Source organism: Mya arenaria, chromosome 5 (assembly GCF_026914265.1).
Source record: "Mya arenaria isolate MELC-2E11 chromosome 5, ASM2691426v1".
In the NCBI taxonomy this organism is placed as follows: Eukaryota; Metazoa; Mollusca; class Bivalvia; order Myida; family Myidae; genus Mya; species Mya arenaria.
The window spans coordinates 29143787-29167033 of NC_069126.1; the positions used below are offsets into that span (position 1 = coordinate 29143787).

The window sequence follows — 23247 nt, forward strand, 5'->3', positions numbered from 1 at the left end:
ATTAATAAATATCCCAACCTGCCCTTAAACTTTAACCCAAGTTCCATAGTCAATCATGGGCCACAATCTGTGTAAAGAATAATATGGAGTTATCTAACCTCATCATGTGATGGCCCTGAACAACTGTGTGAAGTATTAAGTCAATTGAATGAAGGGTATTGGACTTATAAGTGAAAATCCCAACTTGCCCTAAAACTTTAACCGGACGCCAACGCCAACACCGACGCCGGTGGGAGTAGTATAGCCCACCTATTCTTCGAATAGTTGAGCTAAAAATGCATTAAAGGTTTGTTGAAAGACAGACCTTTTACCAAATTTCAAATGTTAGAATTTCTGCTTATTGCTTAAAATTCATATAAAGCACCGCAAAGGGAATGCCAATGCTCATCTGTTTTTTCTTCTTCAGGCAAACAAGGGGCATAACTTGACAATTATTAAAACCAGAGTAATTGGCCTTGCTATTCATGTGCATACTGTTTCTGGCAACATGTGTACCAAGATTAATTTAGATATCTTGAACAGTTTATGGTCAAGGTAGAAGTTTCTGCAAGCTTGGCACTAGTAGAATTATGGTCAATACAAACCTGGTATGTATCTCTTCACAGGGGTAGCGGCCTTTTTCTTGTAAGGTGAGTGTTGGGGGGACCGAGGGGGCTCAATTCTCTCCAGCCACTGTGCGTAGGTGTGGTCGTCATTGGGCGGCAGGGTTGCGTCAGGTAGCATGCCCCTAATGAAGAAAAAGTTTTTTTTTATCTAAATACTGGTACAAACATATTATTTTTGTTCATTTCAATGACTTACAATTTACTTAACCCAAAATATGGAATGACAGAAGAATAAATTAAAACAATTAATTATATTTTTGTACATTCATACCATGCTCGCCATCAAATAACTGATAAAATACTAGTTATTTTATGGTGTTAAGGTAAAATAATAATGATCTGATAAAAATCGATTGTCGATGATGCTTGTCACAAATGAAAGACTATTTGATTATAATCGATCATAACACCATCACTAGCATTGAGCATGTAGACCCCAACACTTTATAGCTTGGAAGAAAGAAATAATTATGCTTTATTTACACAAAACTACAATCTATTCATTTGAAACCCAACTAATGAAAATATTGAGAAATGTGATTTGGCATTTCTAAAACCATTCATTTCTTTCTTTATATCTACTCAAACATGACTTTAATCATGGTCTGATACCCAAAGATACACTCTTGTGCTACGCTTTGTTGTGTACCATGGGTGATTTGGTTAGGAAAATGTTGTTATAAATAATTACTGAGGCAGTCTCATTGGTCCATTGCAGAAATATGCACAAAAATTTATTCTAACGTTTTTGGAAGTAAATGTAAACCGGCAAAAGATCAAATTGAACACAGGTTGCCTTATTACTAAAAAAATGAAGAGAGGTGCTTAGACCACTGGCCTTTAAAGACAACCGACAATACAGGGTTATTAAAGAGAACCAAATTGTAAAATGCTATTTCATTGGAAAAGAGTTGTCTCCTCTGCCTCATGCATATTCATTAAAATGAGATTTTGTCAGTCAATATTCCCACTGTATATGTATAAAGTGTAACGGAAGAAAGTACCTAGGTTGCCAAAAATGGACTATAATGTGATTACATCACCCTGAGTTAGAGCTGTAATCATAGTCTAGTGAGTATTTTTTTAACCCGATCTATTGAAGGTGGGGTCAGCCAGGTAGCTAAGTAGACTTACTTTGGAAGACTTTTGCTGCTGTACCAGTGTCGACAGGTCTTCACATTGAACCAGGGGAAGATCCTTTCAATTTGCTGGAAAACAAACATACATACATTCATATAAAGGAGATATTCAAATACCCATATAAATTAAAGGTTAGTTTATTTACACATAGGTTATCTCGCATTTATAACCATTATTTCATGAATTTCATTCAAACCGGATTTCAAAATTATAAAAACATTTAGTCTGACAAATAAAATTGACCAATATATAAACATTGCTGCCTGACAAATTCCCTACATGACCATGAATAAATTTTGAAAAGTGTTGTAAAAATAACACAAGGGTAAAAGGAACTTTGCATTTTGACTTTGCATGGTACCTTAACAAATATGGACTGAGCATTTAAGAAAAAGGTCATAAAATGACACTTGAGTTAACAGAATTGATCGGCATGGTACCTTAACAAATACGGATCTAGCTGTCTGTGTGGCCTTCCGCTTGTAGGCTCTATTTTCATCCTCCTCATCCAGGTATGTCTGAATCACCCGCAGAATGTCCTCACAAAACACCCCCTGCAAATATGGAATATATAAATATGGCATTTTAAAGGCATTTATAGTACATTCAATGTTTTTGCAAATTAGTCCTAATACGGTAAATACCCCAAAATATGGTAATTTACTAGACTGTATGCCAATGGGTGGTTATCTAGCTGAGCAGAAATCAATCTTTTAAACTTGTCAAGAACTTAATAAAACATATAAATACCGGTAAACTTGAAATAGTTGTCTACATATATCTGAAAAAAATATCAATAACTCATCTTCATAACAAAAGAATTAATTCTATGATCTGACTTACCACACTCTTGTAATCCCCTGCCTTCATTTTCTGTACAACCTCCATCAAATCCTTGGGATCCATATCTTCCTCTTCTTCTTTCACAATATCTTTCTTCTTTTCTAAATATTCACCAACATTAAACTGTACACGAGGCTTAGCTGAAACAACATTACCATCAACAGTACCATCAACAGTAGCAGTTGTATCTCCTGCTTCTTTTGCATCACCTTGTTTACATTCAACAGTTTTTGTATCACTAAGTTCAGTAACACCATCAATCACAGCTTTGTCTACATTACTTTCAGTTGATTGAACAGTTCCTGTACTGTTTTCTTTATCTTCGTTTAAATCCTCTTTCATATCACAGTCAGCTCCAATCTTTTCACCTGGATTGTCACTAGCTTCAGTTTCGACTTTCAGTTCATCCTTATCACAGTCTACTTGCATACACTCAGTCTCATTAACATCAACATTGAGATCTGCAGATTTATCATTAACACCCTGAGATTCACTCTCGTCATTTGCATAGCTGCCTATTTTATCACTCAAACACTCACCTCCCACATCTTCAGTGTCCATCTTCTCTTCAACATCACAGATAATTTCTTCCTGATCAGTTCTCTTATCTTCACTTTTACCTTCAGCAATTTCACCAGCACTTTTATCACAGACTTGCACACAATTTTCACCGGATTCAGAATTCTTGTTAACTTTAGTTTTAGTGTTCTCAGTAGTTTGAGCAACACTTTCACTTGCAGCAATATCCAAATTCCTCTCATCATTAGTTCTTACATTACTTTCCTTCTCACAATCATGAGCCCCATGACAAACTTTATCAATTTCAGATTCTACCTTATCCACAGTTTCATTCTTATCACATTGATTAACAACATCAGCTTTCTCAACATCAACAAAGCTACCCCCACCCTCAGTCAAAAGCTTGCCATTTTCACAGTTATCTTTGGAATCAAATTTGTCAGTTTCTATATCATCTTTAGATTTGTGTTTGCCATTTCCAGAGTCATCCTTTGATTCAATGTCTTTATTGCACTTTTCAACAATGATGTCACTTCCAATGTCAGTAAGATTTCGTCTCACAAGATTTACAGAAGAATCTTGTGGTTCGACTTCTGCAAGGATTTCTTTTGGTGGTGATTTCTTCTGAAAAGCGGTTTTCTTTATGTTATCTTAGTTCAAAGTTCTAAATATAGTTTTTTGGAACTATAAGAAATACCACTTGCATATGAATATACCTAAGTGTGAAATAACAAAATCAAATTCCTATATTCGTTTAACAATGAAACAGAACTCCAAAATGAAATTGACCGAAATAAATCCATTTTTTCTAAGCAGTGTTTTTTTTCCTCACCTTGATGTGAAAGGGGCCAAGGCCCCGCAAATTGTGTAAACCCAATGTCTAATAAAATATACATACCTTCTCATGTTTAAGCAGAAACTGGGCAGACTTGGCAAGTATGAGAGTCTGTAGTATATTCTCCAGCCCCCGGGAAAGTTCCCGCTTTAGCGTACTTTCCCACTCGGGACATCCCACAGGAAAACACTTCCGACAGTAGAACGAGAGATCTTCAGGAAGGTAGGATAGGATTTCGTACATCTCATCTGGTAAATGAGATTAACCATTAGTTTGAAATTATTTTATTTTTCAGGAAGGTAGGATAGGATTTCATACATCTCATCTGGAAAAACAGATTAACCATTAGTTTGAAATTATTTATTTTCCAAAAATTGCGAACATATTATTACAACATTATATTAATCACTCTCGTTGGCATGATTTAATGCGAGAGTGCTGTCTTGTGTTGTGGGGGGAACCGGAATACCCATAGGAAACCCACTGGTACGGCTTGCTGACCACAAACCAAACTCACATGCACTCAGGCTGGGAATCAAACCCTAGACACCTTGGTGAGGAGCCTGTGAGCTAACCTGACAGCCTAGAGAGATTAACCATTGAAATACAGTATATACCGGTATGTAATTTCAACCACTGTTTTTGGTTACATGCCTAAAACATCACTCGAATAATAATATTAAAACTGTCTAAGTATGTGAACCCGAACAAAAATGAGGACAATCAAGTGTGCAAAACATTTGATAAATTTTAAAAATTATTATTTCCGGATATATAACAATATTATATGTGTAATGAGCCCCTACCAGTTAGCCCCTCGCACTTGGAATGCACCCAGCTCTCGCACATATTACACTGTATCATCTTTGATTCCCAGTCATCGTCAGAGTAGCACTTCTTGCAGATGGGACAGAAGTTTCCCTTGTCCATGAGCTTTCCGCACTCGTTACACAGTGAGAAATCGTACGTCCACGTGGCACCTGCCGCTGACCCAGGTGTCGTTGCTCCGCAACTCTTGCATTTCACGCATTTGGTGCAAATCTGACAAAGATATTTAAACATTCTTCCATTTCATAAACAATCAGTCCACACTAAATGTCCTTAGATACATATATTTAATTCTCAGACAATAAGAGTGTTTACACACAATTCATTTAATTAATAATATAATGAACAGAGTTGAAATTTCCCAAAAGAATTCAGAATTCTTCAAGTATCTTAGTTTAAACTTTATTTTATGATGGTTGTGAAAAAAATTATGAGTACTTATACAAGTCACTCTTGTTAGCACGATGTTGTGTAAGAGGGTCTTGTGTTGAGGGGAAAACTGGAGAAGCTGGAGAAACAACATGCGCCTTGGTGTGAAGCCAGTGCGCTAACCAGAAAACCTCATGTATCTTAATGTACCATGATCTCATACTTCAATTTCTAGAAAACTGTTTTTCATCCATGGAAAGTTCATTATTGTCATTTATAGTAAGTACGGTATGCACTAGCTTGCAAAAGAAATGACTTACCCAGATATTTTTCCGTTTTGAGGGTTTGGTGGGGTAGTTGGGCCCAAGACATCCGGGGTGGTAGGTGTTCTGGCATTTATCACATTGCAACAACTGAAACAGAGAAACTATGAGTAACTGTACTCTGATTACTGCATATTTCTGAAAAATATTCATGTAGGTACTGTGTAATAAATATGATAAACCTATATAATTGACAATCGATGCACAATCTTTTAACCAGACAACCACTTTTTCAAGCCTTTGTAACATGTTACTCTTAATCAACATTCAATATTCTAGCATACACAAACATTCAGGGGTGTGATTGACCAGGCAGCTGAAAGAGCTGAAACCATTTTGGTGAGGGGTTTGGGAGCCATTAAAAGCCCTCAATGGGGGTTAAAAGGGGCAACACCCTTATAACCGAAGCTTTTAGAAGCCTGTTTTAGAACTCTCCTGGCTTCAATTTGATTCGTACATGATTAACAGAATGGTCCCTGGAGCCTTTAGATCCGCAGAAAACTGTGCACAAATCACGTCCCTGACATTACAGAACTGAAATTTGGTGCATATCAAGTCTTCATAATACCATCCTTTATTAAGCTTCCTAATAATGACTCTTGTATTAAAGAGCACATACATTATTTTGGCGTCCACACACATGACAGAACTGACAGGCGGGGCATATCCAGTCGTCATAATGACCAGGTTCCGGCTGTTCCCAGTCTTCCAGGCAAAATTCATGGAACGGCTCACAGCATATGTTGCAATATATCAGCTGAAAATAGTCAGATTCATATGTGATAACTGTAATTTGCACATTCCTTTATTCCTGATTGGTTGGTTTTGGCAAATATCATGAGGGGAAGAGTTTGTGTTGTTTTAATTATTCATTGGTAAATATTAGTAATTAAATTTTTCACTAGGTTCTAAAAGAACCTTTTGTTGCTGTTAAATAAGATTGCCACTCATGCCTCATAAAACAAAATGAGCCGATTGTTAAGAAATTTATTAAAAGTAACAACATGGTTAACGGCACTGTTGTTTAAAGTTTAAAAGGTAAACTATAATGCACTCATATATTTGAATAAACAAGTACAGCCGAAATGGTTAGAAGTACTGCAGATCACAAGTGTACCCATGGAACATCCAGAGCAGGAAAGCTTACATTAACAACAATGTTAACTGTTCTGAACAATTGGCCTAATGTGTGCCAAAATAGATACCTTATAAGCACTGGAAATTGTTTATATGTATTACCTGTAGTTTTTTTCTTTAAAAGAAAACATTAATGATGTTAACAACATTGTTAACTTTAAAGGCGCGAAAAAACACGGTACTGCCACCTATGTTCTAGCCTGTACAGTGGAATGATCCGTAATAAGTATACATGATTGAAAGAACAATTTTGTTAATATAACATTACCTCATGCTTGCCTGCACTTCCACACAGAAAACACAATGTCCGTACACTCATGGCAGATGACATTGTCAGGGCTATACCATAGCGCCATGCACTGTTCATATCACAACTTCTCTGTAAAAATATCGGTAAAAGTCATTATTATTAAGGTAGTTACAAGTTAATTTAGCTGGCATTTCCATACAGGAAACACAATGTCCGCGCACTCATGGGAGATGACATAGTCAAGGCTATACCATAGCGCCATGCACTGTTCATATCACAACTTCTCTGTAAAAATATAGTAGCAGGCATTATTATAATGGTAGTAACAAGTCATTCAGGTGGCACTTCCACACAGGAAACACAAGTCCATACGCCCGTGACAGATGACATAGTCAGGGTTTTACCACACCGCTATGCAGAGTTCATTCCACATCAACTATGTAGAAATGTATACAAAATAATACAATTTCAATCATTTTTTTAATCATGACATAGCAGAAGCCAACATGTCATATAATAACTAATTTCATTTTTATAGGTATTTATTATGTTCCTGCACTAGGGTGACTATGGGCCGAATTTTCAGAACTTTTTTAAAGTTAACAACGCTGTTAACACTCATTGTTAGTTAACTTGAAATAATTACTGCTCTTGAAGTTTTATGGATACACTTGTGATCTGCAAGATTATTTCTAACAAGATTTGAGACAACTCTTTCAGCTGTGCTTGTTTTATGCAAAAACATGAGCACATTATAAACTATTTCCCTTTTTATAGCTTACAACATTGTTAACTTAAACAAACGTGTGAACAGTCGGCCCATTTTGTCTTACAGAAAATTGTGTATGTATTGAGATCATGCTGCTTGCCAAAAAAAAAACGATCACTATATTTTCAATATGTCGATTCATTGATCCCATTTCCACTGTTTAATGGGTTTTGGTGATACAGTAATTGTGTTTGAACTTCGAAACAAGCAGATAAAACATGTATTACAAAAACTTGTGTAAGAAGCATGCATGTTTCACCTTAAAATCCACTTTAATAGGGTAATAGCTAGGTTGAGATAGTAGACTGCCCCATTGTCTTGAGGCTGGATTTATAGACTGCAAGCTGACTGGATAGCACTGACCATCATTCTTAAAATAAAACAGATATATATTCAAGCTCAATAAACTTACTGTACTTTTCTTAAGTTTTATTTATGGCATAAATGCCTTCAATAAATATTTTTCAGTTTGAAAGTTAATAATTTCATAACACAACAAGAGTGCCGTGGACGCAGGCCAACGCTTCTTGTTCCTGCTTTTTCAAGCAAACAAGGGGAATAACTCAACACTCATTAAAGCCACAGTTAAGCACCTTGACATTCATATGCATATTGTCTGTACAAATTATTGTGTACCAAGTTTCATGTGAATATATCTTTAATATTTTTGAGTTTTGACCAAGGTTAAGGTTTTCCCACGACGACGATGATAACAACTACTACTTGATTTTTTTTCTTGAAATCTTCCCCCATAAAAGACAAGCTAATTTTTTTTTATAACATAATTGAGTTAAGACTGATCCTATCTTCATGTAGTACATAAATAATATTACAAAATGAATAATGTTTTATCAATCTAAATATTTTTTCTAGGCAAAAGATACATTTTGAAATGGACACAATGTATGATGTAAATATGATTTTTTTACTTTATCTACAGCATTCAAGTTTTGGTATATCTCTCACCCCTCCTTCTCTTTTGGTGTATTTCTGATTCAACTCCAGCTTCTTAGCAAGTTTTGTTGGCAGTTTGCCAGGTCGTCTAGATGGCAGCCTTTCAAGTCTAAAATCTGCTGACTCATCCTCAAAGGTCAATCTCCTGACCTCCGAACTTTGACCTATTTCCCGAATTCCTACTCTAGTGACGCCCAGACTTTGGGACTGTGGATTTCTCAATACAACTGCCTTACTCAATTGAGTCTGTTTTTGTGGTGCCTTAAAATCACTACTGTTGTTATTATCACTAGTCATAGGCGCTGGAGCTTGATCTAACAAAGTCCCCGCCTGGAATCCCAGACCATGAACAGCCTCTGACCTTTCTGAACCTGGAATAACTGGGTCAAGGTCATCATCAAGGTCATCTGACCCTTCTGCAGAATCAAGGTCAAGGTCACTTTTGGATGGCTCAGAATCAGGCAGGAGCTGGTTTGGCCTCATTTGGACGATCTTGGCTCCCGGTTGTGGAAGTTTTTCTCGTAAACCCATCTTTGGTTTTGGGTTGATGAAAGCCTCCGTTGCCGATCTCTTAACCAATGGAGCTTCACATTTTCGGTTCCTGTGTTCAGTGGAGATAAATGATATAGAACATTAGGAATTCACAACAGATAAATTTTGCGCTGAAAATCAATGTCAATCGTGCATATTCATTATTGGTGATTTTGTATCAAACTCTTGAAGAAGAATATTTATTACATTTTGAGATATTTCTACTCGTACTAAAGAAAAATACACTCAGGTCAATGTACTTTTAAAAATCTAAACTTGAAATACTTTCAATTAAGAACATTTTCATAAATAGTGCTCAATTTAAAATATTCAAAGTAAATATAAGTAACATTTTTTAAAGACAAATGCCTCTGCCATAAAAAAGACTGTATTTAATGATATCTTTTTTTTTTTCATTTCGAACATTTCACAATTAATGAACTTGTGTACCCTAACTATTCATGATAATCAAAGATATGTAAGTATATAAGCATAAATACCATGTACAATATTGAATGGCAAAGGCATATACTTCAAGACAAAAACATATTCAACCAGAAAATACAAAACAACATTTACCACTCCATAACACTATAAAGTAAATATAGATCATGTGAATTCATACGTCTTAAACTATTAAAGGCAATATGGGCTCATTTTATCAACAGGCGTACAACAAAATATTGTAAAGACAAAAAAACATTCTATAGAAATCTACGCTACAAATTAAACAGAATATTTTATTGCTTTAAACAAATAAACTTTTTGGCTTGCCTGACCAATCAAACTCTTACTTTTGAAAAATAGATATCATTACTAATCAGAAATATCATTTGGAAAAAGCGATTGTACGACAAGTCTGTTGAAAAGATGGTGCCGATATGCACAATTAAGAGTTAATTCAATACTGATGATATAAAATTATACTTAAATTCAGAATTATTATACTAATGTGTTTTTATCGATAAAAAAAGTCATAAGGATATAAGAAAGATTTTGTATTTCTATAATAATATTGGCTTATAGATCTCAGTTTCATAACAAATTACAAACTAAGGCTTCAAGGGATGTGATTGACCTGGCGGAAGTGCTGAAACCATTTTGGCGATGGGTTCTGGGACTGCTTAACGCCCCCTACAGGGACTGAAGCACCCTGCCGCCGAAGTTTTTAGAAGCCCTTTTAAAAGCACCAGTGACTTAAAGTTTGAAGTTAGTTGGGAGTATGCAACCAGTGAACTTTTTTTTTTTTTTTTGGCCCCAGGAGCCTTAAGTTCCTAAGAAATTTGCATATCTGCGGACAAATCACATCCTTGGATTCCTTTTAAGGCATCTGATGTACATAAGCTTGTCCTTGTATGGAGCCATTGGTAATAATGTTAAATTTTGAGGCCTGGTAACCCAATAAATTTGGGGTATCATTTGAAATAGAATTGCATACGGATTTCATAACTGTGAAATTAATGTTTGAAAAAACATCAACATTCAAGTTATTGTAGTTTCAACATTTGTTCTGTATTTCATATGCAATTAGGACAATCTTCAAAGGCCAAAAGAGTTTTCAATATCTCAGTATATGTTTTAAAATCATTTCTACTCATAAACCTTTCAATCTGAAAATAATATGGGGTCAACAGGCATCCAAAATTCATGCAATTGGACATAGGGTATCTAATTATACATCTCTACTTCTACGCAAAACAGCTGGAATATTAGATTCACCTACAGACAGCCATGCTATAAATGGAGATCAACTTTTATATACTCAACAAAACTAATTACGGGTCACTTATTTAAACATGTTTTTTCATATTCAGATTTCATTAAAAACCATAACATTTACTTCAAGGTACATTATTGTACGCTTATAAACTACAAATAATTCTCTACATATGCCCATTAGCAAACCTAGTGGTCTAGTGGTAAAGGTGTCCGCCTCTCACCAAAGAGGTCAGGGGTTTGATCCCCACTTAAGGTACTTTCTCATGACCTCTCAAAATGGACACGAGTAGTGGTTCCTTCCCAGGAAACGGACTTGAGCATGATTCTTTAAGCCATCAACTTTCGTCACAATCAAACTTAAAGAAATTAGTATAGACTAACCTTCCTAAAAGGCTTTTGTCAGAAGCCAGTTGTTCAATTTTAATATTACAACAATAACACTATTGTACAGGTGATCATTAATAAGTTTTGTTGAGTGTATAATAATGGTGATGATACGCATACAAAAGCTACACATTAAGCTCCAACGCTATGTTAAGTCTATTTACCCTCAGATACATGTACAGAATGCAGGGATTCTACTAAGAGGATATTAAAATAAGCCAATCACTTCTATACATGTGTAATTGTATCTTAAAGAAAATTCTGCAGAGGAATAGTTGTCGACAATAAATTGAATGTCATTTTTTATTTTAATGGACCTTAGGCCAAATAAAAGTAATGTTGTGGTTATGGTTACCGGATACAATGATATAGTATGACGTCATATGATAAACTGTTCCTGGTCTATAAATAGACAGGTCAATATGTCATTTTTTAAATGATTTTCTCCAGCGTTATTAAGACGTCATTATGATAAACCGTTTCCATTCTATAAATAGACAGGTCAATATCACGTTTTATGCTGTCTTCAAAAATTGCTCTTCGTCCAATCATAGACAGTTTATTTATAGATCATGTAATAATATTATCATTTTAGGAATATAAACCATGTGGCCAGATTATTTGTACAACTGAAGGTGATGACAGTTTACTTGTATTGTGTTACTTTCTTGACAATTTTAATGTCAGAATGTGTATGTATGTAAACAATACAACAATATAAATACTTTGTACACAATAAGATAATAACTTTCCAAAATAAATATTTTTCCTACCTTAGTACCTTGCCTGTTTTTTTGTCAGCATGAAACAGTAACCACAACATTATATTTATTTGGCCTTAATAAACTTGAAATCTTGAAGAACATTCATGATTATTCAGTTTCAAAATCATTTTTTTCAATCTTATTTGGAATTGTATGTGACTTTTTCCATGTCCCAAAATTAAGAAATTTAACACCAAAAAAAATGAACACCTATAAAAAAAGCTGCGCATACCTTTTTGTAAACATTTAAAAAAAATAAATAGAAGGAATTAGAAGCCTCCACAGAATATTCCTGTCAACTATGGTCTACAAAGCTACTTTTATCAGAACAGAGTGTTACCATCACAGAGAATATTATGCAGAGAATAATAAAGAACAATGCACTGCAAACTAGGCCCCAAGCTCGTCTGAAATTTTCGGTCCATATGCAGTTTTACCAAATACTCATGGACTTCTGGACATTTCTAGACATGTGCCCAAGTATTGTCTCGTGTGACAATGTGTACCAAGTTTCATGTGAATACGTTAAACAATTTTGAATTATGCCGGACGTTATAGGTTTTGCATTACAAAGCTGACAACGCCAAGGCTATCACAATAGCTTGAATTGTTCATCGAAATACAGACAAGCATAAAAGCAGTACACACAATACATCACAACACAACAGTTTTAACTTACACACAACACTGCTTTATAATTCCGGCGCCTCCAAATTTAGGTTTATCTCTGCAAGTACAGCAACAGTACACAGTTTTTATATCTATTGTTTTCTTCAACAAATTGTTATCATCAATAATACTTACACACACGCTTGTTTCCAAACACCGCGACCGCCAAATTTCGGCTTGTCTCTGGAATGGTACTACATGTAATACAATACAATGTCAACTGGAAAAACACACAATGTATACATGTATGTAAGCTTAAGAATTTGATTTGTATGTTACTTAAGTAAGATATTAATCCAATCTTCAGAAATCATTTAAACTTGTATGGAATAGTGCTGCATTGAGGCATCAAATTATTAGGCATTTAAAGGCTCTTTGAAATAAAATAACAGAAAACAGTTCTTTTTTATCTATATTTTGATTGCCAAAAAGCATATATATTTTTCCATTTTATTTTTTTTACAAAGGATGTATTTTTAGTAGCAAAATTGTCAAAATTAGAGGCTATTTTTCACAAAAGGCAATGAATAAATAGTATAACAAATGTAAATTAATTGGTCTATATAATTTGGTATTAAACCATACATGTGATAACGTCCCGGACGTCCGGGATTGTCCCGGAAATCGTATCTCTGTCACGGAGTCACGGAGGGTGCATGTTTGTCCCGGAAAGTCATAAAAAAAAAAAAACGAAAAAAAAAATCTCGGAATCGGAATCGATTATCCTATTTTACCAATGAAAGTCAGCTGTTTTGCCTGTCCTGGACACTGGTCGTAAAACACAGGACATGTTGACACTAATCCGTTAATTGGTACGTGTGTCGTCGAGGTCATCGTCAATCACCCGATAATTGATCTATCGGCCTATTGTTGTGCTTAACGAGTGGGGGAGGGTTCTTGTATACAAATTCATTGTTTTCATATGGATTTGTTTGGTCTTATGAATGATAGCTTCAAATTGATGAATTTATATTTTTCACACATTTTACCGACAAACGAGCATGAAGGTAAGTTCAAAGAAAGTGAAAAAATGAGTAAAAAAACAAAATTAAAACACGGAAATCATCCCATATTCTTTTCAAATTTCAAAGTCGATACATCGTTATACTTTAAACAACTTACGCGTCCATAAGGAATTTTAGTGTTTTGACATTTTTTTCCGAACTATCGTGTGTATTTTTACGCCGAAATAAAACTGACGATATGGTGGTGTTAGTAGTTTATACTCCGGATCCCGGCGTGAGCACATTGAAGGGTCCCAGAGTGACAGTTCAACCACCGCACACCTATCCTGGGCGGTGAACCAGTACTAGGTGCCTTCACTTCTGTAAGGAACTGACAACTTCTGTACATGCCAGGGGCAGTGGTACAGTGCGAATGGTCGTAGAAAGGATTTCATAACCAATTACAACAGAAGTGAGCTGGTCCGCCCGGGAATCGAACCCGGGTTGTCCGATTAACAGTCCAACGCTCTACCGACTGAGCTAACCGGGCGGACCAACTGACGATATGGGGTTTACAGGTGGTTATATAGAATGCTTTAATCACGTGACCATGGTAAGTCACGTGATCGCTTTATACAGCCGATTGTTGACACGTCTCTATCAAAATTATATGCATCTCCAAACGGAAAAAAGCTCATCGACTGGAAAATGTTTTTTATCGTCTGGAAAATATTGTGTGTCATAAATTGCAAACGTTTTAAATGTGATGAAAAAATAAATATTTTGTAACGCATGCAGGGTTGTCATTAATATTCATTGTAGAAGGCTGAAATATTATTTGAGGCGGCTGAACGTCCGAGCGTCGAAGACGCGAGTTTGCTAGGGGGGTCCGGGGGCATGCCCCCCCGGAAATTTTTCAAAAAAACGGTGCCAAATCGTGGCATTTGAGCAGTTGTGGGCCCATTAATCGTCCGAATTTGGTCTCTAAATTTTACTACTTTTTACTTAGTTTTCTGGGTTTGTTATACTGAAGAAAAAAACCCAAGATGTCATGACTTTGCAGGGAGAAGCATGCCATCTCTTGGAAAATTTTGAAAATAATGATATGCACTTCTGGCACTAGAGCGATTTCGGGTACAAGTAACAACACTTAATAACTACTGTACCTGTGAACTTTACTTTAAAACTCAGTTTTTGATTATTATTTGTTTAAGAACTTGAAGTATTACCAAACTGCACAGTCACAAATTTTTGGAACAACAATCTTCGTCATCTGACCAGTCTGAATCTGAGTCGCCAGCATCATACTCGTCAAGGCTAAGCTTTTTTAAAGCAATGTCAACTGCTGTCCTGATGACATCTTCACTAACATCCATATATGGATCTGTCTGGACTCCAGCATCCTCAACATCTATGACACTTGTAGCACTAGCAGCTGTGACTGTTGCTGATCCAGACTGTTTTGGAAGTTTACGCCTGTTTCTGTTCTCTAACCATGCATTTACAGCTGCCTTCACTAGCTGCTGACCTTCCAGGGATGATGGCTTAGGAGCATTTATGCAAATGTGAAGCAAAGACTCTAACATGGATGTACTCAGTCTGTTACGCAGCCTTGTTTTCAAAGCCTTCAGTGTACTAGCACCTCTCTCAGGCCATGCATTAGAAACTGGGAGTGAGGCTATCACTTCTGCAATGTAGATTACATTGGGATACAGTTGCCTCACTGCAATATTCTTTAGCAGTTGTAGAAGACACCATTCAGTAGTAGTTTCTGTTTGTTCTTTGCCTGATTTAACAGAATCAGGCATGCTAGGTTTGATGACATCTCTCAAATGATATTTCATTCCTTCCCACTCTGCTTTCAGTCTGTCTGATTTATCAGGATTTTCCTTGAAGTAATGATTAGACAGCACTTCAATTTGACCGTGACCATAACTCCTCATCTCAACACCAGAATCAGGCACCAGCATTGGATCAAAAACATTGAATGCTTCCAAGACTGGTGAGCTATCTGTAAACCTGTTGTCAATGTTCTCAACCAAAGCACTGACATATTTTTCAAATAGAGTATGCAGTTCCTTTGCGTCATTTTGATTCATTTTGATTTCAGCACACATGTCAGTGAATGATTCAATGTCCCGACTAAGACTTTCCATTGGTTTGGCATCAGCAACGAGATTATGTAGCCTATCTTTTGTCATATTTATAGCGGGTACAATGGCTGCAAAACTCAAATATCCCTTTTGGAATCGACGGGACAGATCACCAAGGATGGGAAGAATGTCTCTAAGAATGTAGATGACGCCAATAAATTTGAGCTTTTTCATCTTCGTCAGCAAACCTGAGGCTATTGCATCACTCTCTTGGAAATGCGCAAGCGTTTGGAGAACTGCCTCGTAGTCTTCATGAACAGCTTTTACCGAAGCTTCAAAACTCAACCATCGTGTGTGGCATGCTTTTTTCAGGCGTTTGGTTACACCCTTTACAGCTTTGCCCTCAAGCCGTACAGATTTCAGCTGGGTTTGAATTTTCAAATATGCTGCCATTCTTTTTGGCGAGTTCTGAAAGTACTGCCATAACTGCCTAAGCAATAGCTCTACATTGCTGATGTATTTCAAGGTATGATTGGTATCTGTGCATGCAAGGGCAAGACGGTGGCAAACACAATGTACATTTAACAGTAGAGGATTGACCTGTTTCAGTCTTGCAGCAACACCAGAGCGTTTGCCAACCATCACGGAAGCACCATCAGAGGTTAGCCCAGTAAAAGAAGACAAGTCCAACCCTCCACGCTCCTCAAGTTCTTCAAGAATCAGAGTAGTAATTGCATTTGAATCTGCAGACTCAAAAGATTCAAGAATGTTCTGGCAAGCCAAGAACTGAGTTTCAACATGACCAGTCTCTTTGCAAAAGTACTGTATGAAAGTTACAAGATTTTCAGCTACTGATACATCTGATACTTCATCAGTAAGTATACCAAATGCTGATGCTGCTCTCACCTTACGCAGTACTTCATTCTTCATAGTCTGACCTAGAGTTTCAAAGATTTCCTGTTGGGCTCCCCTGGATCTATGCCCAAAGTATTTCAAACTGTCTACATCATATACCTTTTCTATATGATTCAGCAATGGAACAAACTGTCTGTTTGCTATGAATGTACTCATCATAAAATAAGCACTACTGAATGCCTGTTCTAGAATTACATTTTGTGTGTCCGACCGTTTGTTTATTTCCTTTTGGAAGTAAGATGCCCTTTGAAGCATTTCACTTTCAAGTGCTGCTGCATGAAGAATGCTCTTGCTGTGGGATTTAATGGCATCTCCTTTCAAACGGACACTTGGGGCAGCTGCAAAAACCTCCTTAAGATTCTGTGGGTGTTTCATATCATGTTTACGACAAGCAAGGCAGAACATTCCTTCGCCTTCAATGTAGCAAAGCCACCAGTGTTCTTTATTCAGCCAACTGTGCTGAAATTTCTTTGGCTTAAGTCTCTGCTGCTCATGTAAATTTACACTAGTGCAGTCTATCTTACTGCACAGGAATACATTGTGTATTGTTTTGGAGGAGTCAAAAAGGTTTTCTATGGCTTCTCTACATTCATCACCAGTCCAAGGTCCACATGAGGGTTTACAAGCTGGTTTGGCATCATTCTCTCTGACAGGACAAGAACCACCTGGTTCTGTGCTGCTGGCAACATCTGTCTGGGTGATAGGTGACTGCCTTTTGACATTGTCTGAAAGAGAAGTTTAAACCCATTAACCTTTTCACCGCCATAGGCGACTTGAATCGACATTGCAAAACAGTGAAGTCCCAGATCAGACGCCGCCTTAGAAGGCGGCGTCTGATCAGGGACTTCACTGTTTTGCAACAAAATTTAGTCCTTATATAGGGTTTTGGAAAAGCCAAAGTTTATTTAATTATTTCTGTTATTTATTTCGTTAAAATATTTGATCCAAAACCAGTTACAACCGACAATTTTAAATTTGGTCCGAAAGGGTTAAGGCAATATTAAATTGTACCATGTCATAACTTAAAACAGACACAAGTAATGTTCTGTACTATTTTTTTGTTCCAGGTAGTAGACCGAAAGTGACACAATAAGCTTGAAGCTTCCTTTGTAACAAATAATCTCACAGCAAGAGCATTCTTCATGCAGCAGCACTTGAAAGTGAAATGCTTCAAAGGGTATCTTACTTCCAAAAGGAAATAAACATAATACAAATAATATATAGATATTGTAATTATCATTTGTGTTTCATGTTTTCTTCCATTTCCATCGTGTTATAAAATTAATTAAAAGTAGTGTTTATATCACTATTTAAACCGATACCATATGCAAAACAACCAACATAACTACAAAGAAATTTCATATTATTAAAAGCTTATTTTAAAAACAAAACAATCCAGCAGCTTTAGCCATTCTAGAACGCATTTATAAAGCACAGGTGGAAGGGACATATCTTTGTGTTTTTTTCTCTTAAAACTGATTTCATAATAAAATTAAAATAACAATATATTCTTAGCGGTTTACCATAGAATTTAATTTAGAGATCTATTAAGATATCAGTTTTAAGAGAAAAAAAACACAAAGGTATGTTCCTTCCACCTGTGTTATAAAGTACAAATGCATTTCCGTTGCTTTACATACTTTATTATTAAAGAGATAGTTGTTTATTGGAGCACCTGATACCACACAAATAAACAACCCACTCGCCTTCCTAATCAGTTATGTCTTCCGTGCAGATTTTTTGATGAGGTATTGGAAAGAAGAAATAGTCTGCATGCAGATTAAAACATAAATTATGTACCCAATGATTCTTCAGTTGACTTGGAAGACTTTGTGGTCTCGGATGAGCATGTGGGTGTTGATCCGCCACTACCTGCATCATGACTGGATGCATCTGAAATACATCAGGGCAGGCATTATAAATAATGTATGGTTATTGCCAGATAAGCAAAAAGAAAATATATATCTAGTATATTATACGTCTTGGTTTGGTTGTCACCTGTTTTCAACAATGTTTCAGTCACAACAATGTATCTATTTAAACCTTATACTTAATAACCTGAACCCTAACAAAAGCCAATTCATTCTGAAAAAAATGGCACAAGTTCCCCTAGCCTAGGCAGTTTCATTAAAAATTTGAGCATAGGTTCCCCTAGCCTAGGCCGTTTGATTAAAAATTTGAGCATAGGTTCCCCTAGCCGAGGCATTTTTCTTATGGCTATATAACATTATACAATCTGAATGACTATAAGTGGAGGGGGGATACAAGTTAAAAATCAGGAGAGTTTGGGGCTCCAGAGTTCCATTTATCCTAATGAAACTCTGACCCTCCTGTGCAGAGAAATGTTGCAAAAGAATTGTACTTACCTTGCTGACTTTCATAAAATATCATCGCAGGAACAACGAATAGTTAAAAAACCGAACGATATCAACTTCAACAGTTCACTGAAAATAATATGAACATCATGAACATGCAAAGTCAAAGCACGCTTTCAACATAAATAGTTAAAAAAACCACACGGATCCAAACTGAACATAGTGTAACACTGTAAAGTATGTTCTTACTGGACACACGGGCGAAAAAATCGTCAATCTTTCTCTTTTTCATGTTTGTATTTTTTTCATGTTTGTATCGTCGTCTGTTATCTGCCGCAGTTCCGTATTATGTTACCGAGTTCTCCATTGGGCAAGCGAAACTAGTCAACCAATCAGAAGATACTTTACATACCGGTTCTTAGGTTACAATACATCCGGTACAGTCCTTACAAAAACGAATGAAAATATGAAAAATATCCTCGTCGTCACGATATTTAAAAAAAAAAAAAAAAAATCCCCCAAGATTTGAGCCGGCGCAAATCTTGATTGAAACGGTCAATTTGGCCGGCGGCCAGCTCTTAATGACAACCCTGGCATGTTCTCAAAAGCGCGGGAAAACAGGTGCCCGTATAGTTGTTTATTTCCTGTTTTGATGAAACTGAAAGTAGACTGCATATCCTCCTGGTTAGCACTTCATTTAAAGCCTGGGAAAATATCTGGTGGTTTTATTTTTTCAAGAAAATGCAGAAAAAAAACGACCATGCCAAGTAAAAAATACGTCTTGGCAGTCAAAATAGGTACATTTTCCCGACGTTAAAAACGACTAAAATAGCCCCAGATATGCTCTAGAATGCACCACAGACGTTCCCCATTTAAAAAAAAATCCCCCGGACCCCCCTAGTGTGCGTTGACATAACGACGAGTGTCCCGGAATCGAACCAAGAAATTATCACATGTATGATTAAACTAAAAGAGTCCTGAGTTTCCCAAAGTCTCAATATCTACATGTAAAAATATGGTACTTGTCCCCAAAAAAGTGTGAAAAAAACATGTTCACATACCATTAACTAGTTGTAGTAAATGCAATACAAAAAATGTTCCATACTTGCAGAACCGACATTTTCCGCAATCGAGTGCAAGACAACCACGGCATTTCTTGCACCTGATTTTTCTCTTGTACAGATGTAGGCCGCCCGCCCCAGTCAGTTTCTTGAGGGGCTTGGCAGGGGATGTTTTCCTTATGATCGTTACACCACTGTCGGAAGACTGCTGGATGATATCTGCCATTGGACGCTCATCATCAGAACTGAGATCCGCTGTGATAGAGGACGATAGAATACAACCTACATGTTCAGCAAATGAAATTAATCATTAATCATTTGCAGGTGTTAAAAGGTCCATCTACCGTCACTCATCCAATACACACTCTCGGTGTCAGATTTTTTGTTGAAAATGTATCAGGCTATTAGGTAGTATTCTAAGACAGTTAAGATGACCTGAAGTAATATTTTAATAATTAAGAAGGGCGTGTTTGCTATGATCACTCTGCCCATTCTTAGTCATTAAAATGTTACTTCATGTCATATAATTATTACATACAAATGTAAGGTTAATTTTCTAGAAAATACTTGTTAAAGCTGCACTCTCAGAGATTGAAAGTTTTGATAAAATTTTTATTTTTTGTCTTGGAACGAGCCAATTTTTGCAAAAAATCCATGGAAACCAGTTATATTAGACTGCTGTCAAAAAATAAATTGCAGATTTTTATATTTAAGTTAAAAAATTGATGTTTTATGCATTTTTCTTAAACCGTTGGTAACGGTTTAAGCCATAAAACATGAATTTTCGAACAGAAATATGAGAATCTACGATCTGATTTTTTGTCAGCAATTTCATATCATTGTTTTGCAGATATTTACGCAAAAATTAGCTCTTTCCAAGACAAAAAATAAAAAAGTTGTAAAAAAGGTATGTGAGAGTGCAGCTTTAAAAGTTAAAAATTACTTACGACAGGTACAAGGTTACCCAAAATCCTAATCAGATGTTAATTTTTTTCTATTTGTGACAAATCCTTTAAACAATAAATTGTAAGCAAACTTAAATCTGGTAAATGGCATACCGTAGTCATTAGGTATGCATAGAGTAGGATTTTAGTCAGGTTTTAAAAAGGTTATGGTACTGCAGAAGAGGGACAGGGTGCTAGGTGAGAAAAGAGCATATTATATCAAGCTAAGTAGACTTTGGGCATTATAAATTTGACAAAGAATGTTAGAAATTGTGTTTAATTTAAGTAATATTAGGTTTCATCTTCCAAATACCAAATATATGTTGAGTTTGTATGTATTTATAATCTTATGAGTTTTAATTAAACAGAATAAATATTTAAGTGTTAAGCCTTTTTTTCTCTTTTAAGGTAATGTAGGCAGGACCCTTTGATAAGGGAAAATAGTGTTATTTTGATGTGTTTTTAAAGGGTTTCAGTGCCAAAATGTTATCTGTGACTCTCTCTCTCCCTACAGTGTCGCACCCTGATATTTACTCAATGTTTGTTTCAAAACACATACTTGACTTGCATTCCTCATCTTTCTTCCATAGCTGCACTTTGTCTTTGGTGGGTAAGGCACTTAGACGCAGCTCAGACTTCTCGGGAAACGTAGCTAATGGTCTTCCCAGCGCCACAGCAGCATTTCGGCATACATGCTTGATACGTGGTCCGGATCCCGAGCCCTTTGGTGAAATCTCCACGCTGCCTACTGCTAGAGGTGTTACTGGCTCAGAGCATTGGGAGAGATCTAAAAGTAAACAGGGCCAGTTTTCAATATTGATCTTATCCTTATCCTTTAATAGACATGCTGAAGTGATTCCATTCAGCATATTGGTCAGCTTAATATATAGGCAGATCAAAACAACAAACTGGACTCTGTAGATATCTATTGCTTAGCTCTTCACAGCTCCTTAATAAAAGGTTATCATATAACATTATTAAAATATGTGCCAATAATAACGCCTCATACCTTATGAAGCGCTGACAAAATCTGCCGGCCTCTCCTGTTTAGTTCATAACAGATTTTTGAAGGCTCATATAAGATAAATGTAATATGTCCCAACAAAAACACCCCATTACTTGAGAAGTTTCGTTCGTAACAGCCCCTTAAAGGCTCCACATATAACATACATGTAACATGTGCCAATATTAACACCCTTTACCTTGTGAAGTGCTGTCGGAATCTGCAGACCTCTCTTGTTTGGTTCGTAACAGCTCCTTGAAGGCTCTACGTTTCCGCTGCTTCTTATCTGAGCCCTCACCAACCTTCAAGGGGGATAACTCCAGCTCGGTAGCGCTCTGGAAAAGGAATATGTTTGAGAGATACCGGTAAGAGTAAAGCAAAAAGCATAACATGAAACTCTTGAGCTAATATTCCTGTAGCTTTTGAAGCATTTACACTTGCTTTAACAATTTCATGAAGGGCAAAAAATTTTACCAATGATCTGCATTAAACCTCAACATAAATGATATCAAAATAAAAGTGTTCCAAGCTTTCAAATTAGCAATTAAATAAATTTCTGAACATGAAAGTAATCATATAGGATTTTGAATGTTTTAAGAATGATTCTTGATATCTAATAATGTATCATTTGGACATTAACTACAAATGATTTACCTTATCTATCCTTGCAGCTGGTTGTACAGGTGAATCATCAATTATTGATGTGGACGGAGAGATGAAAGTCTGCCGCGATCTCACAGACGCCTCTGGGGAGGAGAGGGTCAAACTGTCTGTTTGGGTAAAGAGGTATTTGCTATTGATTTTCATGAAAATGTATGTTGTATTTTAGGATGTACTTGCTTAATTAATTACTTAATCTACATGTCATAGTAAGAAGAAAGTCTGCTTTGATCTAGCAGGCAATTCTTGAGATGAGAGGAACTGTTAGCAGCATTAAGTCGTCGTTGACCCAAAGTCGTTGTTGACCGAAATCCACTTGAGTTGATTTTCAGATAACAATTAAAAATGAAGTTTTCATTATCAAATACAAGATAAGAAGAAATGCCATGGTAAGAATGTGCTACTTGCTTTGCTGTTTTGACTCGACTAGCATTTTTGAAACTGTTGCCCTAAACTCAAATCTTGATTTTTTAGGTCTGAATGATCAATAATAGAATTACATGCATATTAAAGCAAGTTGTCGGAGCAAACTTTTCACTGGCAACTAACAGGATTTAATTTTACTTCAAAACTGACTATTGCCATTTATTTTAGTGACACAATCAAAACTTTTTTATGCCCGCCACTGACGACAACTACTACGGCCATAGACTAAAAAGACAACAATCAGAGA

The 23247-nt window shown here is 36.2% G+C and overlaps 2 protein-coding genes and 1 non-coding gene across 3 annotated transcripts in view; all 3 read right to left on the reverse strand.

Moving 5' to 3' along the window:
* The window catches only part of LOC128233934 (uncharacterized), a 54109-nt gene that overhangs the window by 23592 nt on the left and 7270 nt on the right, over positions 1 to 23247 (reverse strand). Inside the window, exons 5-20 of the mRNA XM_052947823.1 lie at positions 22569 to 22684; positions 22114 to 22249; positions 21471 to 21698; positions 20012 to 20222; positions 12650 to 12697; positions 8585 to 9173; positions 7878 to 7988; positions 6868 to 6978; positions 6082 to 6219; positions 5460 to 5552; positions 4749 to 4983; positions 4006 to 4190; positions 2589 to 3731; positions 2186 to 2299; positions 1740 to 1813; positions 585 to 727 (exon numbers count right to left, since the gene is read on the reverse strand). Of these exons, the coding sequence (XP_052803783.1) occupies positions 585 to 727; positions 1740 to 1813; positions 2186 to 2299; positions 2589 to 3731; positions 4006 to 4190; positions 4749 to 4983; positions 5460 to 5552; positions 6082 to 6219; positions 6868 to 6978; positions 7878 to 7988; positions 8585 to 9173; positions 12650 to 12697; positions 20012 to 20222; positions 21471 to 21698; positions 22114 to 22249; positions 22569 to 22684 (3675 nt within the window). The remainder of the gene's footprint in view (positions 1 to 584; positions 728 to 1739; positions 1814 to 2185; positions 2300 to 2588; positions 3732 to 4005; positions 4191 to 4748; positions 4984 to 5459; positions 5553 to 6081; positions 6220 to 6867; positions 6979 to 7877; positions 7989 to 8584; positions 9174 to 12649; positions 12698 to 20011; positions 20223 to 21470; positions 21699 to 22113; positions 22250 to 22568; positions 22685 to 23247) is intronic.
* Positions 14062 to 14138, reverse strand: Trnan-guu (transfer RNA asparagine (anticodon GUU)). The gene has a single exon. It is a non-coding gene; the product is annotated as a tRNA-Asn (tRNA).
* LOC128233935 (zinc finger protein 862-like) lies at positions 14399 to 16334 on the reverse strand. The gene has a single exon (XM_052947824.1). It carries the CDS (start codon positions 16316 to 16318, stop codon positions 14825 to 14827), a length of 1494 nt encoding a protein of 497 aa, XP_052803784.1. The 5' UTR covers positions 16319 to 16334; the 3' UTR covers positions 14399 to 14824.